At 41.2% G+C, this 23,007-nt stretch overlaps 1 protein-coding gene across 3 annotated transcripts in view; it reads left to right on the top strand.

The window, feature by feature from the left end:
• LOC146395795 (uncharacterized) overlaps positions 1-23,007 on the top strand; it is a 118,665-nt gene that overhangs the window by 81,332 nt on the left and 14,326 nt on the right. For 2 of the 3 annotated variants that reach the window (XR_014829431.1, XM_084999226.1), the window contains one exon: positions 10,735-10,881. The exons of the other annotated variant lie outside the window; for it this stretch is intronic. Coding sequence is in view for 1 of the 2 variants with exons in the window: in XM_084999226.1 (XP_084855352.1) it covers positions 10,735-10,881 (147 nt within the window). In the remaining variant the exon portion in view is untranslated. The remainder of the gene's footprint in view (positions 1-10,734; positions 10,882-23,007) is intronic. 3 annotated transcript variants of the gene reach the window in all.

Raw genomic sequence — 23,007 nt, 5'->3', positions numbered from 1 at the left:
CTTCAAAAGGGAACCTATGGTGGAAGTGAGTGAAAATGCCAGATAGACCTCATTTCCTCTCTGTGGATTAAAGTTTTTAACCCTGTAGGAATTTATATTTTTGGGGATTATTATAGATAAGATGTTTCTGAATTTTAGAAGTTGTTTGACTAAATCCTTAGAATCATACCTGCACATCTAGATGCTTTCATAGCAAATGGGAGTTCTTACTGAAAAATGTTAAATGCCTTCTTCTAATTCTTGGATCTTAACTCTCTCTTTCCCTTTACCACCAAATTTCTTAAAAATAGCTAATATTCATATTATTAAATTTCTCAATGTTTTTCTCTGAAACATATCACAATTGTATCTTTGCTTTACAATTGTGTCATTAGGGTTCCAAATGCACAAAGCAAGAGAATTATTTCCACTCATTCCTTCTACCTCTCTGGAGGTCCGTATTTGACACTGATGATGAATTCATGCTTCCTTTAACTTTTTCTTTGCTCTCCAAGACATAACTTCTCCTGTGTCATGTGGGTGACTACAGGCTCTCCACTCTTTGCATGGCTCCAATATTCATGCTTCAGTTTAAACAGTTTGGTAAAATGACACCAGTCCCCAATAATATGCTTCAGATTTTAATCACCATGATATATAAATTATGAATGATGGCATAAATTTCACTGTTAAATTTTAAGTCCAAAAGTCTTTACATGAATAACAGATGCTCCTATGACTGGAAATGTCTACTTTATCTTTTAAAGTCTGTGACGATTTGTCACTGTGCATCATTTTTCAGTTCACGCACAGACAGCAAAGCATGTTGTTGTGTCGCCTCCTTGTCTCTCAGGACATTTATAAACCTGCATAATATTTTACAAAAATAGATAATCAAAAGAGGAAATTGGCCAAAAAAGATGAACATGTAGCAAAAAAATCAACAAAATATGACAATACTGGAAATAAAACTTTGAATGAAATGTAATGGATTTATAGCAGAAATAGCTGGCCATGAGAATATTGATACTGCTGCTTTAGAGGAAACTCTAGGATGTTCCAAGGAACTTAGTGAAGACAAACTTAAAGGATGAAGATGTCCCAGAGGAAGTGATACAAGGGAACAGCTACGCACTAAAGGAACTCCCAGGGATAGTTCTCAAATTGAAAGCACAAAGGATAAAGTGTTGGAAGCTGATCCAAATGTAGAAAGAAGTATGCAAATTCACTGCAGTTTAGAAAAGATGCTGCTCTGTATTGATAAGGTATATTTGGCACTAATGTTGTCTAAAGAACATTCTAATTTCATTCTTTTACATGTAGCTGTCCAGTTTTCCCAGCACCCCTTATTGGAGAGAATATCTTTTTTCCCCTGTATGCTTTTGCCTCCTTTGCTATAGATTAATTGACCACAGGCACTTGGGTTTATTTCTGGAATTTCTATCCTGTTCCACTGATCTATATTTCTGTTTTTGTGACAGTTTCTGTTTTGACAACACATTTTAAGGAACAATTATAATTGATTATTAAGACTGTTTTTCATGAGTTCAGCTTGCCTAGCCTTCTTTATGGCCCTATACTACCATCCAAAGTGAGAACTGCCTGTATTAGTCACCAACAAGTTAACATAACTACAATACTATAATTTTTACACATTGCTTTGACCTCAAACCACCCTCTTTTCTTGCATTCTTAAGTTCAGATACAGTGAGTGAGACACATGGGGCACCTAATAAAAGTGCTTTTCCTTTTCTATTATGGTATCATTTAAATAATCATAAATAGAATCCTTCACACCCTCACCTCCTGCCTCCATTTACCCCAAAATCCTATTTAGACTGTCTTCTAAACTTAGTTTGAATCTGACCCCTCTCTCCATTCTCACTATTCAGCCTTAGATTAAACTAAGACTTAAATCTTTTTTCATCACTCTTCTGTAACCATTTCCTAATTATTCTTTCATCCATCACCCTCTATTTTATCTAACATATACTCTTCACACAAATGTTAGAACTATTGATCTATATTAAAAACCTGGTCATAGTATGCTACTTTGCAAAAACTACTATTGCCTCTCTATTGTCGTCTTTAATGAGCTGAACTTCTCAACATTTATCAAGAAATCCTGCCCCTTTTAAGCCTCCATGCCTTTCCTTGTGATATTTCTTCATTCTGGGCTGTCTTCTCACTTTCTTCATTCCAGGGCTAACTTCACTTATACATACTGTGAGATCTGTTATAAGTGTTTCCTATCCAAGCAGAAGTCTTTCACCAAGTTTAGTTACTGTTTTTTCTGTGGTTCTATAAAGTTTTATATATAATTCTGTAATGTACTTATACCTGTCATAAAATAAATATTTATTTATAAAACCATATCACTTACTAGACTACAACTCCTCAGAATGAGAGCCTTGTTTTATTCCAAGCTTCAGTGCGAGAAACGAACAGTGGCAACAGTAACATCAATATTGATGATAATACTCCTTATAATGAAAGAGAAGGAGTTTTCAATGGAATCACAACAAAATAGTAGCTGCATATGATGTTGGTAGACTTAATTACAAAATAATGTGATAGAAAATTTTCAACTGTATGTATTTCTATTAAACTGCTAATCAATGATGGCAATCTATATGTGATGAATTTAGCTAAAGTGTGCCAACATTCATGTGAAGGTATTGTTTGAAATCCTGAAGTTGAACAAGCTTTTTAAAGATATCAATAACTCCAATAGATGCACTTAACTAACAGATGTTTCTACAGAACAATTAAGTTGTTTTTCAGGAGGCATGTTGAAGTTTAAACACAGCTCTCAGGAATCAGGCTAGTCCCATTCCCTAGTCGGCCACCTCCCTTTTCAGAAGATTCCTCTCTAGGAGCCCCTCTGTGAACAAGGTCTGACCCTCTGCTTCTGCTTGGGAGTATCCTGGGACATGTTTATGTGGTACAAGCAAAGGAAAAGCAGAGAAACACATTCCTGTCTATTGCTCAGAATATAAATCTGTCACAGGAGCCCTCCAAAGACAGTTTGGCTAAGGAGTAATGAAGTGAAGGAATCTGTAGGTGACCAGGGATGACACAGTAAACTCCACATAATTCAACATGATTAGGGAATTAACAAGGACTGAGGGGGGCTGGTGAGAAGAGATGTATAAATTTCTCCTGGTGCAAATGAGCACTGTATCAGCCTATCCAGGGAAAGGAGGTGGCCATTCTCTAAGGATGGCTCAAGTTTTAAAAGTGACACATATCTGAATAAATCCAAGGGATTGGCCTTTAGAGATGAAGTTAGCTTTGACAAAGGAAAGGAGAGTCAACAGAATCACAAAGGGTTCTGTCTACAGCTTGGCTGGGACTGCTGTTGAGAGGCTGGTGGGGTGTTGAGTCAGGGCCTCCAAAGCTGGGGCTCACCCAGTGTCTGCAGCTTTATTCTTATCACTGAGCAGGGAATCTAGGACTGTCTAGCTACCTGGGACTCACCAATGTTTCCTCCCTCGCTTCCTTCCTTCCTTTTTGACTTTTAATGGTCTCACCTGTAGCACAGGGGTGTTCCCAGGGTCGAATTGGAGCTGCAGCTGCCAACCTACACCACAGCCACAGCAACTCGGGTTCTGAGCTGCATCTGCAACCTACACTGAAGCTCATGGCCATGCTGATTCCTTAATCTACTGGTGAGCTCAGGGATTGAACCTGTGTCCTCATGGATACTAGTGGGGTTCGTTATCACTGAACCATGACAGGAACTCTGTCTTTCTCTTTCTGACTTTACTTAGTATGAGAATCTCTAGTTGCATCTATGATGCTGCAAATTACCAATTATTAATTAGTAATTACTTTGTTCTTTTTTTATAGCTGAGTAGTAGTCTATTGTATGTATCTCATTTGAGTCTCACAATAACCCAAAAGACAGAAAGATATGGTAGGTCGCTGACCCTAAACCTTCTTAAAATTATATTTGTATCCTTTCTACAAAATATTTCATGTTTATTCAACAACTTTGCCTGAACAAACTTCAGAAAATACAGGTAATTTTTAAGAAAAACATTTTAATTGCCTGTAATACCTACATAAAGCTATATATCCTTGCTTTTTTATATATCATTTTACATTCCATTTATATGCACTGTTTTACAACTTGTAACATTTTTATTAAGAAAATATTTACATATCAATTAGTACACAATTTCATAACCATTTAAAATGAATGGATATACATACTGTTCTATTGTGTTATTGCACTTTAATCTGACAAATCCCCTTATGTTGGCTATTTAAATAATTTTCAAGGTTAATGAGTGAACATAATTATTTAAATTGTTTTTATAAATAGTAAATCAAATCAATTGTGATTCTATAGTTAGGAGTAAATATAATAACTACAAAATTAATAAATGGCATTCTATTAAATAAAAACCATTTAATATTCAAAATAATAATGAGGTTAATATCTTTGCATCTGAGTCATAAGGCACATCCATGATTATTTCCTGTGCCTTTTAAATCAGCTTGATTCTGAATTGATGAAGGGTTTCCAGACCCTACAGTCATGAAAATGAACCTCAGATATTTCTGTCCTCTTTCTAGAATTGTAAATGTCTCTCTCTGCACCCACCATTGTTTTTCCTTCTTATTCAACTTCAGCTACCACCCAGCTTCTAACATTTTAACATTAATTCAAAAATCAATTTCTCGGTTGTCACATATGCCAGGCATTATGCTACATACTAATGTATATTACACAGTGCATAAGAACTGGTCATGCCCTCAAACTGCATGCAGTTCAGCTGAGAATAGAAGCAAGACAAGGTTGTTTTTAGTATGGTTTTTAAGTGCTGTGATGCAGGCAAGACATGGGTGCTGTGTGATTGATGAGAGAAGCCTCCAACCAAATGGAGGAGTTATTGAAGCTGCTCAAACAGATGGTGGGTCACGTGTGATGCATCTGGAATGATGACTGCGAGTGAGCCGGGACATGAGGGAGCTGGGGCAGGTAAAGGAGAACACTTTAGGCAGAGGTTCAGTTTTCCCTGCGTTCCAAGGGAGATGTTAGGATAACCCACTTATAAGAGCTATCTCTTATTCATTGTGGTTCCTTGGGAAGAACAGATCTAGCATGGAAAGGAGATGTGATATGGGCCAAGGTCTGTGATGAGATAGAAAGAGAGCATCTAGAACTTGTAGGTGACTTTGGGTAACTGGACCCAGATAAATTCTAACCCAGTGTACAAGAAGAACCTGTAAATGTGACTTATCTTACTGTCAATAAACTTTGAAAAGTTTCAAGAATATTTGAGATGGTCAAATTATATACTTGTTTTTGTTAATGGGACAGAAATTGCTTCAAGAATTAGTAGAGTTGTGTTGACCCTTGATTAATGCCAGAATATATTGTTAAATTGGTGGTTTGTTGGCATTTTGGAAATCATATGGTAACTTCTCATCATCAGCATTGGTTCACTAGGAATATGTCACATCAAATTAATGTTGCTTCATTCTCATTCAGGGTTACATAGATGGTACATCTTCAGCAAATTGGGAGGATTCTAATTTCAAAAGTAAGATATGGGGTAGAACATTTTTGCATTGTTCTTGTATGTAAGAGACAAAATGTTTCAGTTAAAAAGACATAGAGAAGTTCCCGCTGTGACACAGTAGATTAAGAATCAGACTGCTCTGAGTCAGGTTGCTGCAGAGGTTCTGATTCAATCCTCGGCTTGGTACAGTGGATTAAAGAATCTTGCATTGCAGTGCAGCTGCAACTTAGTTCCTGGCCTGGGAACTTCCACAGGCCAAGAGTGTGGCAAAAAAAAAAAAAAAGAAAGAAAAGAAAAAGGTGAAAAAAAAAAAAAGAAAAGATGTATAGAAGAGAAGAGGATATAAAAACAAAATACTTGCACTTACATTGTCTTAGTTGTTCATAGTTCCAGTTTAGGATGAGTTCATCATCTTTTGCTTGATGGTGGTTAAATTGCATCTGAAGCAGTTTTACTGGAAATATTACATTTGAGGAAGAATGCATAGGCCTCAGTGCTTGGAGATGACATATACGGAAACAATGCCCTATGTGTAAGGTAGTAGTGCCCTTTGTGCATGGAAAAGAGGAACTTATGGAGAAGATGTCAGTCTTTAAAATGTTGAGCTTCTTATTGTTTTTCATCAGTTTTAGAAAGTTCTCAGGCATTTTTTTTGTCTTTGAATATTGCTTCTACCCTTTTCAGTCTTTTCTCCTTTGGGGACTCAAATGAACTATTTTGATATTAAATTTATTATTTGGGTTTTTTTTCGTGTGGCTTTGCACTTATAGGACTCCCATTTTAATTTTACACTATTTTTTTGATTCTCTGATGAAATTGCTAATCCTGTCTTTTATCTTCTTGAATATAGAAAAAGTCTTTATATGATAAGTTTTATAACTGGACACACTGTGGATCTGATTCTATCTTCTGTTATTTCTATTTATTATCAATCATTTTTTCTTACATCTTTGTATACCTACTTTTCTTTTGATTATGCTCTCATCATTGTACTAAAAAATTGTTTGCGGAAAAGATGGTGAGACCAAAAATGATGTTATCTTTTTTCAAGAAAGGATTTTTATTACTTCTGAAAGAAACCAGGAAAGCTAGCAGTTAGGGATCACTTTAACCCAATCTTGTAACTTGAGATTTTAAGGGCTATTCAGATGACACTAAGCCATCCATGTCAGGGCTAGTTTTTTTTTTTCTAATTCACCTTTATTTCTTGGGTATAATCATTTGGCATTGCAGCTAAAATGTTTGGGGTTTACCAGCTCTGTATCACCCATCCTTGGTTGGCTCTGGAATTCAACTCTTATCTGTTTAACCACATGAAGCTAAAGAGGAATACTACTTATCCCCCCTACCCTTCATCAAAGGTCACATCTGCTCTCAGGGGAAAAATAACTCCTACGAAATCACCTCTATAGATTTCCCTTTTCCCTTGGGCGAACTTCATCAGCTTTTAAAGACACTGTTCATCTCTTCTACTTAATTTTTTTTGCCTTTTTTTTTTTTTGTCTTTTTAGGACCATACCCACAGCATATGGAGGTTCCCAGGCTAGGGGTTGAATCGGAGCTGTAGCCACTGGCCTACACCACAGCCACAGCAACGAGGGATCCAAGCCATATCTGTGACCTACACCACAGCTCATAGCAACACTGGATCCTTAACCCACTGAGCGAGGCCAGGGATAAACCCGTATCCTCATGGATGCTAGTCGGGTTCATTAACCACTGAGCCACAATAGGAACTTCTCTTCTACTTATTTTCCACAGGAGATTTGATTTTAATTACAAGTGTGTAATTACTAGAAGCCATTCAGTGAGAATATAGATTTGTTCTATTTTGTCCTGTGGTTGGGTAAAGTCTGATGGATAGAACTTACAAAGAGTTCAATTTCTTCTAACCCCAAGGAAGAAATTCCTTGCAATTATTCCAAAAATAATAAAATTACTTGTCCACGAAATTGGGAGTTTTCTGTTATATCTTAGTTAAAATGATGCTTCCTCAACATTTCTTCTAGAGAATCTATAGCAACAGAGGGAAATGAATTGTATTCCTTGGGAATGTCTAGGGGGCACATGAGATTTCTTTGAGGTTTCCTGAACCTCAGACATAACTCCACCTTATCTCACCCAGACAGAACTCTGGTTTCTTTAAGGCACCAGTACCATCCGAGTGTTCAGGCTTTAAGTCTAGGAGTAGCTTTTAGTACTCTCTCTCCCTCACATACCACATCTTATCCATTAATAAGAATTGTCAGTTCTCTTCCAAAGTGGATCCTGAACTTGATCACTTTACTTTTCACTGTCTTTTTGGACCACTGCCCTAACCCTAACATAATCTAATTTGCTGGGATTACCATAACAAAGCACCACAGACTGGGTGACTTAAAGAACAGAAATATTGTCTCACAGTTCTAGAGACTTCAAGTCCAAGATTACAGTGATGGCAGGGTTGGTTTCTTCCGAGGCCTCTTCCCTTGGCTTATCGATGGCCATCTCCCTGTGTCTCCACATGGTCTTCTTTCTTACATATCTGTGTCTTAATTTGCTTTTTTTTTAAGGACACCAATCATATTGGATTAGAGTCTACCCAATGACCTCATTTTACCTAATTACATCTTTAAAGACCCTGTCTACAAATGTAGTCACATTCTGGGGTACTACAGAGCTTAGAGCTTAGATATAAGAATTTGGGAAAACATAACTCAGTCCATGACAGTAACCATCTTTCTTTGCTCTAACTACAGCAATAGCCTCTTTCGTTTTCTTTCAGCCTCATTCTCTCAGAGTCCCAAAGCCTATCATCCACACAGTAGCCAGTCATTTTGATGAAGTGCATGTTATAGTCCATCATCACCATGCTGAGAACACTACAATGGCAACCAGAATAAAATTCACACATAGGTGTACAGGGCCTATTTGATCTAACTCATGCTCATCTCTCTGACCTCACCGTCCATCTAACATTCACTTTACCCCAGCTACCCTGGCCCTCTGTTGTTTCTGCAAACATTCCAAGTTTGTTCTGAGTAATTTTGGCCATCTTTCTTTTCTGTTTGGAAAGTTCTTCTAGTCTTTCATGGCTGCCTTTTTTTGGTCATTGCCTAGTAGACCTTTCTTTATGCACTGGTAAAAGCAACAATACATTCACACTGTCACCTTCTATTACAAAATCTTCCTTTATTTTATTCATATTATTTCTAAGAGTCTGAAATGATAATATGTATTTTTGTCTACATGCTTATTATCTGACTCACACTCTAGAATGAATGTGCTTTGAGGACAGAAACATTGCTTGTCCTAGACACTGCCATCCTCCATACCTGATGCAGTGCCTGCTATTATGGAAGTGCCCAAGAAATATTTATTGACTCACTAATTTCAAGAATATAGAGAGTTGGGAGTTCCTATTATGGTGCAGAGGAAACAAATCTGACGAATGATGAGGATGTGGGTTCAATCCCCGACCTTGCTTAGTGGGTCAGGGATCCGATGTGGACATGGGCTGTGGTATAGGTCGCAGACATGGCTTGGATCACACATTGCTGTGGCTGTGGCTTAAGTCAGCACTGTAACTCCGATTAGACCCCTGGCCTGGGAACTTCAATATGCTGTGAGTGTGGCCCTAAAAAAGCAAAAAAAAAAAAAGACTATAGAGACTCAAAAATCTCTCCTTTTACCCTCAATATCTTAGGTTAATTACTATGAGCCTTCCCCCCTCTTTTAAATACACTTACTCTCTGGCATGAACTGCCTCTCTTTGGATACTAAAGAAATCTTTATTCAAAAAGCTTAGAGTAGAGAAGTACTAGATATGAAGTGGTAAACTGGTTTATTCCTGTATAGCAACACTGATTACTTGGAAGTGGTTGAGATGAATGTTGAGGCTCCACCTGAGCTCACTTGAATGTGTTATGATTGATTAGCATATCTTCCACTGGCGCTGTATGAGAGAGCACAGGCTCATATGCTGAATGCCTATTGTTTGTAGGCTAACTGGTGTCAGCAGCACCCACTAATGCATCAAAAGCTTGTCCTATATTCAGTTTTTAGTGATGATGCAGGAAGAATTAAAGACTAAAATATTCCATAAGTACAGAGTTATATAATCAGAGGTTTCATTTAAAATTATGCTAATTGGGGACAAGAGCCTTGAGACAACTTACCTTATCTTGTTCCCATCTACATAAAGATAAATACGCTTAAACATTCAACAATAATGACTAAGAATTGTAAAATATTTTCAAGCATAGAGTTTCTTCAACTTTTCCAGTAAATCTACTTACATTTTCTATCTCCACATGGCTGTCACCTGGCTGGTCACAGAGTTCTTCCAAATATACTCCAGAAATCACTGATAGCTTGAGTGCATGCCTTCATCTATGGTTCTCAATGAAAACAGAATGTTATTTCTTCTCTTCATTTGTGAATTCAAAAGTTGGTACACACCCTCTGGACATCCACACTGTGTAGGTGTTTCAGAGTGTAGAGGTGAGAGAACAGTGCTGTGCTTTCCACAAGCTCCCATTCTGATTGTGGAAAGACAATCACAGGATCCTGTGGTAAGTTCTGTGCTATGCTCCAGGTTACAGACACTGCTGAACTTGGAAACAGAAATCTGATTGCTCCTCAGTCATCTGTTTTTCAGGCAAAACAGCACCATTTCCTTTAACTTTTTTTTCAAAAATCACATCAGCATAATTTCCTCTAAGAGACCCCATGGCCAACTTTAGCGCCAATGGTATTTAACCACACCACTGGACATACCCAAACTCAGAGACATGGAGCCAACCACAGCTCCATGCGTCCTGACCAAGCTTAAGTATTTTTGCCAAAAGAAATACCTAAGACTGATTGAATGCTCAAATCTCAAGGCAGCCCTTCAAGATTTTTGCCACTGAAAATTATGTTTGTAGACTAATCATCAAAGTGCAGAATGTGATTATCCTGTTGGTGGTTTGGATAAGGAAAAGCACATTCTTTACTGTACAGATGAAAGTTGAGAAAACATTTGAGTGGGGTGTTTCCCATCTGAATTCTCTGGATCCTATAATTAAAGATACCTGGGAGTTTTGGAATGTTAGACATAAGTGAACAGATGCAAGCATTTTATGAAGTAGTGGGGGGAGCATCCCACATTTTTCCAATTATTTAGCAAAGCCTAGCTCTTGGCCTCTTTGTATGAGCAGGATAATCAAGGCAGTCACTCTCTGCCCTTTTATGTCATTAGTGCAGATGTTGATGAGGACATGCTATCTGGTGCCAAGACAGCAGCTGGCATTTAGTTCCCAGGGATCAAGGTGGAAGCAACCTAATGTGTGCCTCCTGATCAAAATAACCAAGACATTTCTCAAAACCAGGGGGCCCTCTTTCAAAGGTAAGTTTCCTCCCTTGTCTGTGAATTTGCTTTAAGGAAGGCTGTAGACAAAAATCTCTTTTTTTGTTGTCATTATAGACTATGTCTTTAAAAATACATACAAAAATAAATAATGCTTAAAAGCAACTATTTAAATTACAGGTATATATACATGTATATATTCATTGTATTTGATCCCTTGTGTCCTATTTCTTTGTATGTCTTTGTACATGTGTATGCTTATATTTGAACATATATGCTTATATGAGTTTATATATCAGATGTAAAACACGTTTTCATATGGGAGAGGGCAATACAGAAGGTGGCCTTAGCAAATCAGTTAAAGCTGCCATAGTTAATCCTTTGCATAGTCCTCAGCTCACTTTCTGTGTCCTGTCTCTACTCCCCAGTATCAAACTGGATAGGAAGCAGCCTACCCCCTACAACCTCTGCTGGGGTTCCCATGGGAACATTATTTTATTGGGCCTGCACATTTTCCACTTATAGGTAAGAAATTTGAGGTGAAATAAGAGATGAGACATTGTATAGGTCAGGATTTAAATACAGGAAGGTGTGTGTATCTGTGCACACGCTCATAGAGCCAATATTTTCACACTTTTCACCAGTAACACTGGTAATGTATCTTTTGTGAGCTGTAATGCATCTTCACTCACTTTCCATGGGGTTCTTTCTCATCTGCTCTAAATATCACTATTCAGAGAGGCTGTCCTTGACCATATTACTCAGATTCCCTTGTTGGCTTCCTTCAAATTTATCATAATTCATTATTATTTTAGATTTATCTAGCTGGTCTGTTTGTTCACTGCTTGTGTCTCTCTCTCTCTCCCCAAATGTAAGGCCTGTGACATCTGAGGTTCCATCTCCCTTTCTGCTATAGCCCCAGGCCCTAACATAGGATGTTTGATGCTCTGGCACAGTTTTCTGGCTGCCCAGGAAACCCCACTTCACTGTCTCTTCCAGTTTAGGCACTCTGTATTTGCTACCCTGATGGTCCTCTTTGCTACCACATGTGATCCTGCGGTCTGTTCATTTGTGTACTGCAATGCAGTAAGATGCTCTCACTTGAACATCCTGGCTGAAGTGTGACCGGCAAATTGTGGTTATACTCATTTATTTACTTCCTTACCCACTCCTAAAAAGTACTGAAAGCCCTTCCTGAGACAAGCCTGGTGAAGGACATTAAGGATATGAACGTCAATAATGTATGCACCTTGTAAGTTCATGGGCTAATGGGGGAGGTGGAACATGAGCAGTCAAAGGAGTCTGGTAGAAGCAACCACAGGTTTTCTGTGGGCTCAAAGGATGGTCCCTGAACTCAGTCTGTGTGGGCAGGAAGATTCCTGGAGGAGGGTGGGGGGAGAATCTTGAAGGACCAGTAGGAGATAAAGTGGGGCTGGTCTTGGGGTAACGCAGAGTGAGCTAGGAGAGAAAGTTCCATGTGCAAAGGCAGCAGGGTTGTCTGTGGGCTATAAGAGGTTAGGTGGGCTGAACCCATTGAAAAAACATAGGGGAGGGTAAGCGACAGAGATAGTCCTGGGCAGGCAGCCCTGGTAAGATGGGCTAAGCAATTTGAAATGCATCCTAATCCCAGTGGAAAATCACAGAAGGATTTTAACATAACAGCGACCTGATCTGATTTGTCTTTTAAAAAGATCATTCCCAGGTGGAGATGGTACAATGCTCATTCATTCATTCACTCATCCAATCATCTTTATTTAGAATCTATTGTATGACAGACATTACTCATCACCGGATGAGCAATGATGAGCAGAACAGGTCTCTGACTCTTCAATCTCCTGGTCTAGTGAGCCAGGAATCAACAGAAAAGAACAAATTGTGATAAGGGCTATAAACAAGAAAGACAAAGAGCTGTAGGAGCTTTGGACAGGGTCCAGGAGGCCACAAGGAGCAAGTGATGCTTGTGTTGACCTCTGACTGGTGGTAAGGTTAAACTGGCCCTGTTCATTCTCCCAGTAAGTTCTCTGGCTTCAAACCAAGATGGTGGCAGAGGAATTGAGGGAGGAGGCCATCTAGACAGATGTCAGGGAGGTAGAATCAATAGGATACGAGGACATTTGGGGTGTGGGACAGGGGAAAAAGGGGGAAGGGGGAGAGAAACAAGTCAGGAATTGTTCAGGCATCTGGCTTGGATGCTCTGCGTCTTGTGCCATCACTAGGACCTCCAACACCAGAAGGTACAATGATTGGGCTTGCCATATCTTCCAAGCCATTCTCTTACAGACTTTATCTCATTGAATTCTTACAGAAGCCTTATTTGGTATCTCCCATCTATTGGGTGCCTCCTCTGTTAAGTGTTCACTGAGTATGTCACTGAGTGCATTGCACATATTAATTCTTATATTAATCAGATGAGGCAGGAGCTCCCAGCATATCATACCAGCCTCTCAGAGAGGCTACATAACTTGATTGGAACCACACAGCTCATCACCTTCAGAGCCTGGATTGGAACTCACACCTGCTGCTCTCCAGAGTGAGTGGCTGTAACCACTCTGCCAGTGTGAGTTTGGGACATCCAGAAGGTAAGCATTGCCCCCTCATATTTGAAGTTTATTAGAACTGTCAGTGCCTTGGCTCAAAAGTTCTTATCTAGCACTAACATTTAATGAGTTTTATTTCTCCACCCTTTATAGGCATCATTTGATTAAAACCTCAACTTCTTCCTGAGCTAATCGGACTTCCTAACAGTCCGAAGTGCAAACTTGTGGGAGAGGAAAGCACAGTTGTACTAGTGATTCCCTGGCCACATTGAGGGCACTAGGCTCCTTCAGGAGGACATTGGCTGACCAGGAGTCCCCAGATGTGAAAAGAATAGGGAAGGAATGGAGACTCACACACTAGGAACCTTCCACACGCTGCTGGGTGCATTTCCTCTGTTCCTTTCATGACATCTCGGTGTCCTTTCTGAGGTGTTGGAGTCATTTCACAGTCAAGGAAGCTCCAGCACAGACCAGCTAAATTCCTGTTAAACTACATTAACTAAGTGACTAGCAATGCAGGATCTGAATCCAGGCCTGGCTGTACCCCCTACCCCACTGGAAATTATGTGGCAGCAGGGGTGGAGGAACCAGGACAGTTTAGCTTGGAAAGGAAGATCCTGGACTAGAAAATAGACACCTCCTCCCTGATACTTTAACAGGCAGAATTAGGACCAAGAGGGGGATTCAGAAGCAGTCAGCAAGTGCTTACCCTGCTATATGCTAGGCCCTGCACCAATGCTGGGATCTCGGGGACCAAACCCCAGCCTTGGCCTCCTGTAGCTCACATCTGGGAGAACCCATGGATGTGGTGCTTCCCACATGAGCCCCACACACAGACAATAGGTTTGAGGGAGAGGGTCTGATTACTTGTGACTGGGCTGACCAAGGGACACTTGGGGTAGATGGTCTCCTTTAAATGGAGCTTTGGTGAACAAGTAGGCTCTTGACAAATAGAGATAGAGAGGCAGGACATTCCAGGGGAGAGAAGTAGCAGGAGCAAGTGCACTGAAGAGGGATATTGGACGAGTCATTTGGGAAGAGTGAGTGGCTGGGCAGGGTTAGCAGGTGTGTGTTCTACCTGGAGAAATGCCAGTTGTGAGCTTGAAACATCTAGTCTGAAGATGGACTGTGGGGGGCCTCGAACATCAAGCTTCCTGAAGTAAGAGGTGTGTATCTTGCTTTGCGCAAACATGAAAGAAGAACATCTAGATTTACACCAAGATATCCACTGTTTATTGAAGCATTTTTCAGATGTTGCTGATGAGGTGATTGTTGTTGAAGTTCAAGATTTGATGCTAGAAAAAAAAAAAATGCCAACCCCCATCCATTACGCAGAACTCAGGATAAGCTCTCCGGATAGGCATAGCCTCAGTTGCTGTGCTTTTCAATCCAAGCCTAAGATAAGAACTCAGGGATTTAAAATTCTCTCAGATGACTGACAACTGTCAACTGTGTCAGGATGGAAAGGGGGGGAACTTGGGGACTCAGAAGCCACATATATGCCCTGGGAATCCCAGCTCACTTGGCATTAACCGAATGTGAGAGGGGCAAAGAGGATGGCACCCTAACATTTCCTTTTTGATGACTCTCTTGCCCTGTGTATTTATGGGGAAACAAGTAGTAACATGTTTTGGCATTTTTTCAAATACTTGACTCTTGATTGAAAAAAAAAAAAAAAGAAAAAAAGAAATTCTAACAGACCTCTTAACTGCTTGGTGAACGTCCTTAGTGCAAAAGAACAGAGGTTATTAGAATTATTATTATCTTTCATCATCTCCCTCCAACCCAACTCTAGTGTTTTTCAAATAGTTGTAGAAAGACAATTGCTAGTCTTTAAATTGAAGTGCATGGAAGAATGTCTTGGGAGAAACAGTGTTCAAGAGGTGAAAGATTACCATATATTTAAGTGTTTGAGCCCATCCATCTTTTAGGGCAGAAGTCTTTAATCAGGACCAGTGATTACAGGGATAATGTCAAGATAAAAATCATATGCATTCTAGCATTTTAAAAAATTCTCCGCCTTAAGTCACTAATAGTAGCTTAGATTATTAGCACAGAGATCATTCTCAAGGCCTAATGGGCCCTGGCTGGTTCCTCTTTTGGCAGGCCTTGGGCACTTGTCTCACCTTTGTAATTTCACCTTCGGCTTGGAGTCTGTCTCTGTCTCCACAGGCACGCTGATTTGAAAGCAATCATCTGACCTTGTCCTTAGAAGTGACTATTACCAGGAGATCACGTGCCAGTTATTTTCAAGATAACCAGTTGGTTGACTGAAGTCAGAGGTTGTAGCAAAGTGGGTTGAGTGTATAGATGCTATTTGACTTTCCCTTTGGGGGTTGCTCTTTGGTGGGATATTTGTGTATCTCATGATTTAGTGTCTGTGATCCATTGCTGTAAATATGCATCATTAGAATAAATATGTAATCACTAAAATATGTAATTCCTGAAATACTCAAAAGCAGCCCCTGTGCCACACGGGTGGTTGTCAGGTGAGCTATTGGAGGGGTCCTTTCATGGGTACTTTTATGGGCTTTAATCACTGGTACATTTTAATAGTGCTTCAAAGTCTTATATTGTCCTTTCACAGATGTCAGCTCATTTGATCCTTATGAATTCACAGCTGAGAGCAAGGCTAAAATTATCGTCTCTACTTTGTGGCACAAAGGGCTTGGAGAGAGGAAATAATTTTCCCGGAGTCACGTTGCTTGTTGGGTGGGAGGCAGAAGGAGAACTGGGCTGCAGATTCCCAGCGTGAAGTGCCTGCCCCCTTTGTCTGGGTTGTCCTGGCTCCTCCCAAGTGCTGGGCCACCCGCCTGCTGTTGGCTCCTCCTCTCCAGACCTGGCTGAGGCCTCGAAGGCTGTCTGGACTCTCAGAGCTCAGTTGTAAATATTGGAGAGGGCTTCTCTTATCTGAGAGTCACTTCTCACTCATTCAGCTGCCAGCAGCCTAAGCATCCATCAACTTGCAGACTGTAAATCAGCACCAACTTGATAGCAAATCCGAGAACCTGAGCAGGAGCCCAAATAGGCATCACCCCTGCTTGGGGATTGCAGAGAAAACTTTGGGGCTGAGCCTAGCCAAGAGCCACCCTGTTTAAAGGGATGCTTTGGATTCAGAAACACTGTCATGCTTCCTATGGAAAAAGACCAAAGGAGGGAGCCAGGGGCTACAAACCCAGCCACAAAACCCCAATCTGAATCATACTATGTGAGCTGAGGGAAGTCCAGTTCTAAGTCTGATGGTTTGCCTGCCCCAGCACATCAGCTGTATGTTCAGAGAATCATGCATAGGTGGAGACAGATACCAAGACCAAAGCTTTGGGGCTGTTTGAGACTCATAATCAGAAAAGTGATCCCTGTCTGCATCTTGCTCCTCCAGACAACTCCAAAACCAACTTGGAAAGCCCATCTCCTTGATGAGATTGGGAAAGACAGATTACATGCTAAGGAAGAAAGAAATAAGCAAATATTTCTCTATTTCCTGTAATTGGCTAAAATATATTACGGAGACCCTTCCCCGCATAAGCCTTCCAGGATGGGGTCCCTGCCTAGTCTCCAGCCTTGACCCTTTCTGTTCCAACTTGGAACATTCCTGCCCCACCAACCACAGGGTCTCCTAGATAGGCCTGATGTTCTTAGCCTCTGGGCCTTTGCACTAAGCATGCCTCTGCCAGGAGTCTCTTTCTCTCTATGTCCGCCCAATTCCTACTCACTCTTCAAGGTTCCTTCACCTTTGATTGATTAACTCAACCAAATATGTAAACAAATAGATGAAGTAAAGCTCAGGGGTTAACCAAGCCATAGAAAAACTGTGCTCATGACACAGTTCATGCTCATGACAAGCCCTTAGCAGGGCCAGCAAAGGAAGTCAGAATAATTGGGCCTGAGGTCACACAGAGCACCCTCTCATCTGGTAGCCCTCACCTGTCTCTTGGATTGATCCCACAGCTTGTGCTGGGGTCCTCTCTTTCCTCCCTATCCAGCAGTATCTTATTGAACTTTTAGATTTCAATCACCCCATATCACCAGGCTCATCCAGGGAGCTGACAGCTAAACTCCAAAATGCCTGTTTATACCTTTTATTTGTTGAAGCTTTCTTACATTCCTGTTTCTCTCCCCAAATAGACTTTAAGTTCTTCAAATGGGCCTTCATCTTCTACTTCTCCTTTTTCATTTCCCCTCATCCTTCTACCTGACTCGCAGCATCCTGCCCCAAATGGTCCACAGAGAAGAGTCAACACCATTTTTGGGATGACTCATGTACTCTCCAAGGATGATCATCTCAGTCATTTAAGATGCACACCCTTGGGGCCCATGTTTTGTAAAAGAATGAGATACCTTTCAACAACAGTGCTTTAAGCCATTTAAAGTGATGTAAGTTAATCCTACAGTGTCTGGGAATATTTCCTCCAGGAGTTCAAAGGCAATACAATAGTATATATAAATAATTCTTCTCTTCTTTTTGTGTCTAATATGCCTTTCCACTATTTAATGGTTCTATATCGCAAGTTGGCCAAGGACAAAAAGGGGTTAATTTTAGCCAGACTGAGAAAGGAATATCCCAGGCACAGGACAAGAGGGTGATAGATAATAATCCTAGAACTAGGGTGGTGTGGGTGGTGGGGTTGGTGGGTGAGTTTCAGAGATGTGGGTCTCCTTCCCTACCTTTGACTGACACCCCTATCATGACCACAGGCAATTCTCGATGACTGAACAATTTAAAATTTTTTGTATCTTACACAGTTCTTCCTGTCTCACTGGCAATTATTACTGATGGCAGGGCATGCTGATGTCTTGGCAGAGTGGAAACTTCCTGCTAGGGAAAGGGGTTTTGTGTTTTATGTCACTATATGTCTTTGATGGATTCAGACAAATTTCTCAGGCTTAGTGGACCTTCACCCAGGCTGGAAACCTTCCCTGAGCAGCAAGAAATATCTGAGATACCCAGACCCCAAATGTGATGTTTTACTTAACTAATCTCCAGATCTCAGTGAACTGTAGCCAAAAAGATTTGAAAAAGGCAGAGCTGGGGTTCCATCTCCAAAACTCTAAGTGGTAAAAATGTAGACCCTCAACTTTGGGGGTTAAGATGAGATGTCCAAACCCTTTGTTTGGTTGGGCTAGGCACAGTACAAGCTTCCTTGGGCTGAGGAAATGCAGTGGGTGGGCAACCCTGGGCTCTACTGTTGAGTAAGATCTATCCTGGGGATGTCCTTTAAAGAAGATCCAAACTACCTACAATTAGGTGGTCTGGAGAGATAGGCTTGGAAGAAAGACAAGAATGGGAATCATGACAGAAGCTAGAAGTAGATGTCAATAGAGAGAATAAATCTGGGGGCACAACTTAAGGAATCTAGAAAATAGGCAGTGATTCTAGAGTCAATGATGAACTAGGGCATCTGGAAGTTAAAGCAGTGAAAGCTGGTCATCTACTCTCATTACTATGTTACATATATATCTGGAGTGTGGACTCAGATTCTGCTGCAGAATGGCTTTGACACCTGGCTTGGCAACCAGGACCTGGCCTGTACCCACCACATGGCCACGGGGAATGACATTTGTAATCTCAGAGCTTGAGAATAAGTGTCAGAGAGGTACTTCAAGTTATCAGAAGTTGGCAGCTGTCCTAGTCTGCCATCCCTGAAAGGATGCCATGTTAAGCTTCTTGGGCCCTAAGTAGAGATGTGTGTCTTTCCCTTCTCCAGTCCTTGGCCAGAATTCCTTAGAAGATTTGTGCCAAAGGAATCCTTTTTGTAGGCCAAGGATACAAGCTGTTATTCAGTATGTGTGATGTTTCAGGCACCAAGCCATCTTTGAGTTCCAAATGTTACTATCCAAACAGTCTTACAGCCTAATGAGGGGGAGGGAGACCTCTATACATGTGGACTTTGAACTTATGGATATACAAAGTTCTGAACTGATCCAGTGGAAGAATGATTTGAGGTTGTTCGGAGAGGAGCAAATGCCTTGTAGGGTTTTGAAGCATTAATATGAGTTCTCTAAGTAGATAGGGAAAGGGAATTATGACACATAGAAGGCATAGCTTATACAAAGGTACAGAGGCAATAAGTTATTTGGTGTGTTCAGCAAATTGGAAGTGGGGGTCAGGTCATAAAGCATTTGTATGCACTGGTGAAGATTTTGGACTCAATGTTATAGGTTAAGAGAAGCCCCTGAAAGGTTATCATTATTATTATTATTAAAGTTTATTTGATTTACAATGTTGTGCCAATTTCTGCTGTACAGCAAAGTGACTTGGTTATAAATATATATACATACATATATATATACACACACACACACATATATATATACATACACATATGCATTCATTTTAAAATATTCTTTTTCATCCTGGCCTATCCCAGAAGATAATCAGGGTGTTTACATGGTCATACATATAACAAGGACCACTTGAAACGAGGACACCTTCTCAAGAGGGACTGGGCTAAAGCAGGAAGAGGTCTAGATTGGCAGCAAGGAAAGGCAGACTCTGCCCACTTGGCCAGTTGGTAGTGCAACCCATAGGCACTCATTTCTCCTCCAGGTCTTTGCAGCCACATTGGCCAAATCCCTTCTCAAATATACCTGCAGTGCCTTTGTAAGCGAGATCTCAATGGAAGATAATGGATAAAAAAGCACTTCGGGGGAAAAAAAAATGGACTATAAGTGCAAGATTCAGCCATCCTATTATTATTTCCTTCCTGAGCACTTAAGGAGGATAGCAAATCTGTGGGCTCCAAGTGTCGTCATGCCACCCAGGAAGGCTTAGGGGCACAGCTTCTCAAGATGCACCATGGAAAATGGAGAGCCTTGTCAGCTGCTTGTGGGTGTGCCAAATCAGTTCAGCAAGGGTGTCGGACTGTCTGGTGCCCTCCCCAGCTGGGGGAAGGATTTGTCAGGGCTTTGAGCCCTAACAGTAGCTTCTCTCCTCTCAGAGTCCACCCTCGAGAGAGGTCCCGTGGAGCCACCGCAGATACTCCCTTGGAAACCAGATCCACCTGTCTCGGGTGGGCTAATCTCGGAGAGGCTCCAGTGACAGTAACAGGAACATTGATCACTGACTGACAGGTCCCCAGCCCAGCTTGGAACGCCTGCTTGGGGTAAATTGGCAATGCTTTGTCCTTTCCAGAGTTCATGGGAACCAACTGTTCTGGTACAAACAGTCTGGCATGCCTGTATTAAACTGGGGAGGCAGGGGGCTTAGGTGGACTCACAACACAGGGAAAACCGTCAGATGCCTGGAAGAGCAAAAGACTGCTTGGAGGTGGCATTTGCTTCTTGCTCAGCATCCTAGACTCGCACCACCTGGATGCTTCTATTATTGCTACCAAGAGACCAGCTTTGGACAGATTTTGGAGACTTGATTCTGTCACCAACAAGCTGTGTGACCACAGGGCATTCCACTTTCCTTCTCAACATCTTGGTCTCCTCATCTTAAAACAAGACTAGATACTTCTAGAGTTTTCTGGCATCAACAAAGTGGTAAAAGGAAAAGACCTTGGTTTCAAAGTCAGCTGATGGGTATTTAAACCCAGCTGCCTGACTGGGTGTGATCTTGGGAAAGCTGGTTCCTTTCGTCTACCTGGTTCCTGGCATTGTGTGTCTTCTCCATAATAATAACAATAATAATAATAATAATAATAATAATAATAATAATAATGGAATATGAATACCTTTTACTTAGGTATAACCATGTTCTTGCACATGCAAACATCATTAATCAACACAAACACATCATTAAGACAAATTTCAAGGCAATAGATTCCAAGTAACAAAAATCTCATAATTCTGATGGGCAGCTTTGGCTTGCAGGTCAGTGTCACCCTCAGAAAGAGCAATTGCCCCCAGGCCAATTCCATTATAGGCCAAGGAGATCTTCTGTTGTTTCCTCCAGCAAGGCATGTGCAGTCCCTGGGGTCCTGATGTAGCAGCCAGTGGGCTGGGATAAAGCCAACAGGGCACCAATGGGCAAACCACTGAGATACTGTTTTGAGATAGGATTGAGCAGGAATCTGAGAGCCCATAGCTCAAAGAATCAGCCCAGCTGGCTCCCCGGGTGGGGCTCAGAGGAAGCCGGTGTTGCCAAGTGGGTGGGGGCACCCTTTGACATAGCAGTGCAGATGCCCAGACCAGGAGCCCCTGGCTCCCCAAGCAGTAGCTGTCACCACAGGTTCTGTGCCTGTGCCTGGACCTCAGCTTTATCTAGAGAGGATAATAGGAGCACTGGCTGTCCACTTGGTGTCCACTGTCCACTTGGACACCAAGAACTTTCTTTTCTTTTTTTTTTTTCTTTTTGCCATTTCTTGGGCTACTCCCGTGGCATATGGAGGTTCCCAGGCTAGGGGTCGAATCGGAGCTGTAGCCACCAGCCTACACCACAGCCACAGCAACGCGGGATCTGAGCCGCGTCTGCGACCCATACCACAGCTCACGGCAATGCCAGATCCTTAACCCCCTTGGCAAGGGCAGGGATCAAACCCTCAACCTCATGGTTCCTAGTCGGATTCGTTAACCACTGTGCCATGATGTGAACTCCCAAGAACTATCTTCTGTATTCTCTGATCTGCTCCTGTATTAAGACTCCTGAAGAAGAAATAGAAACACATTGGAGAAGCAATAAGCATCAATAATTGACAAGAATAAAGTAATCTGAGCCCATATCCACAGCAGGAGATTCAGTACAGCTGTTAAATGTGATGTGTGTGAAGACTTTCCCATAAGTTCTGAAGGTATGTGTCTTACAATGTCAAGTAAAAACTGGTATACTCACCTGATTGAAAATAAGTAAATCATAGGGCTAGGAAAAACAGTCCTTGAAGAAATCAATCACCGGGCTCTAGGTGGTCCTTGTTGGCTTTCTACTTTGATGTCTTTTCAAATGTTCTATTGAGTACATGTAGTATTTTCAAAAAAACAAAAAACAAAACGAAAAAAGCAACAGAATTTCCTTGCATCCTACTGAGACAAGCAAGCTGGAGTGCTTTATCTGCACGTTCAAACTGGGCAGCAGCTTGATCATTTCAACATGATGGCAAGAAGATTCTGAACCATGCAAATGGAAGGATAAGAGCCAAAAGACAAAAATCTCACCACCATACTGGGCACAGAGCATCCCACAAATGCCTTTCATTCTTGGTGCCTCCATCGAAAGCACAAACAACAACAACCGACACAATCATACACAAGTTAAGACTATAAATTAATGTGGCTTGAATTTGTTGTTACATTTACAAACATACATGAATCTTTACAGTCTTTCAAATAGATGCTGGTCCTGCAAAAATGTCCCTTACAGGGGCACTACATTTATTCCCACATTGCTGTTACAGCTCAGGAAAATCTTCGTCTCCTTTTTTGGAATTGTCCCAGGATCCACAGTACAGGCTTCTGGATGTGGTCAAAGTTGCCACATCTTTGCCTTTTAAAGATGGATCGTGATTTTTCCAAAAGCTGTTTGGAAACTCTGTCCTTAAACTGGGCCACTAACTTGGGAAACATTTTGGGGCAAAAGTGGGTTGTGCCTGGAAAGACCAGAGGGAGAAATGACCTACCTAAGAAGACCTGTGGGATGGAAGCTTTGGAATGTTTGCCCAATCTCTGCAGGGGTCTATTTCAGGGGCCAACA

Source organism: Sus scrofa, chromosome 15, assembly GCF_054392235.1.
Source record: "Sus scrofa isolate SSC_HxYL_T2T_F1_AM1 chromosome 15, Sscrofa_HxYL_maternal_Yorkshire_Landrace_v2.0, whole genome shotgun sequence".
Lineage (NCBI taxonomy): Eukaryota > Metazoa > Chordata > Mammalia > Artiodactyla > Suidae > Sus > Sus scrofa.
This window is presented reverse-complemented; position numbering and strand designations above follow the sequence as displayed.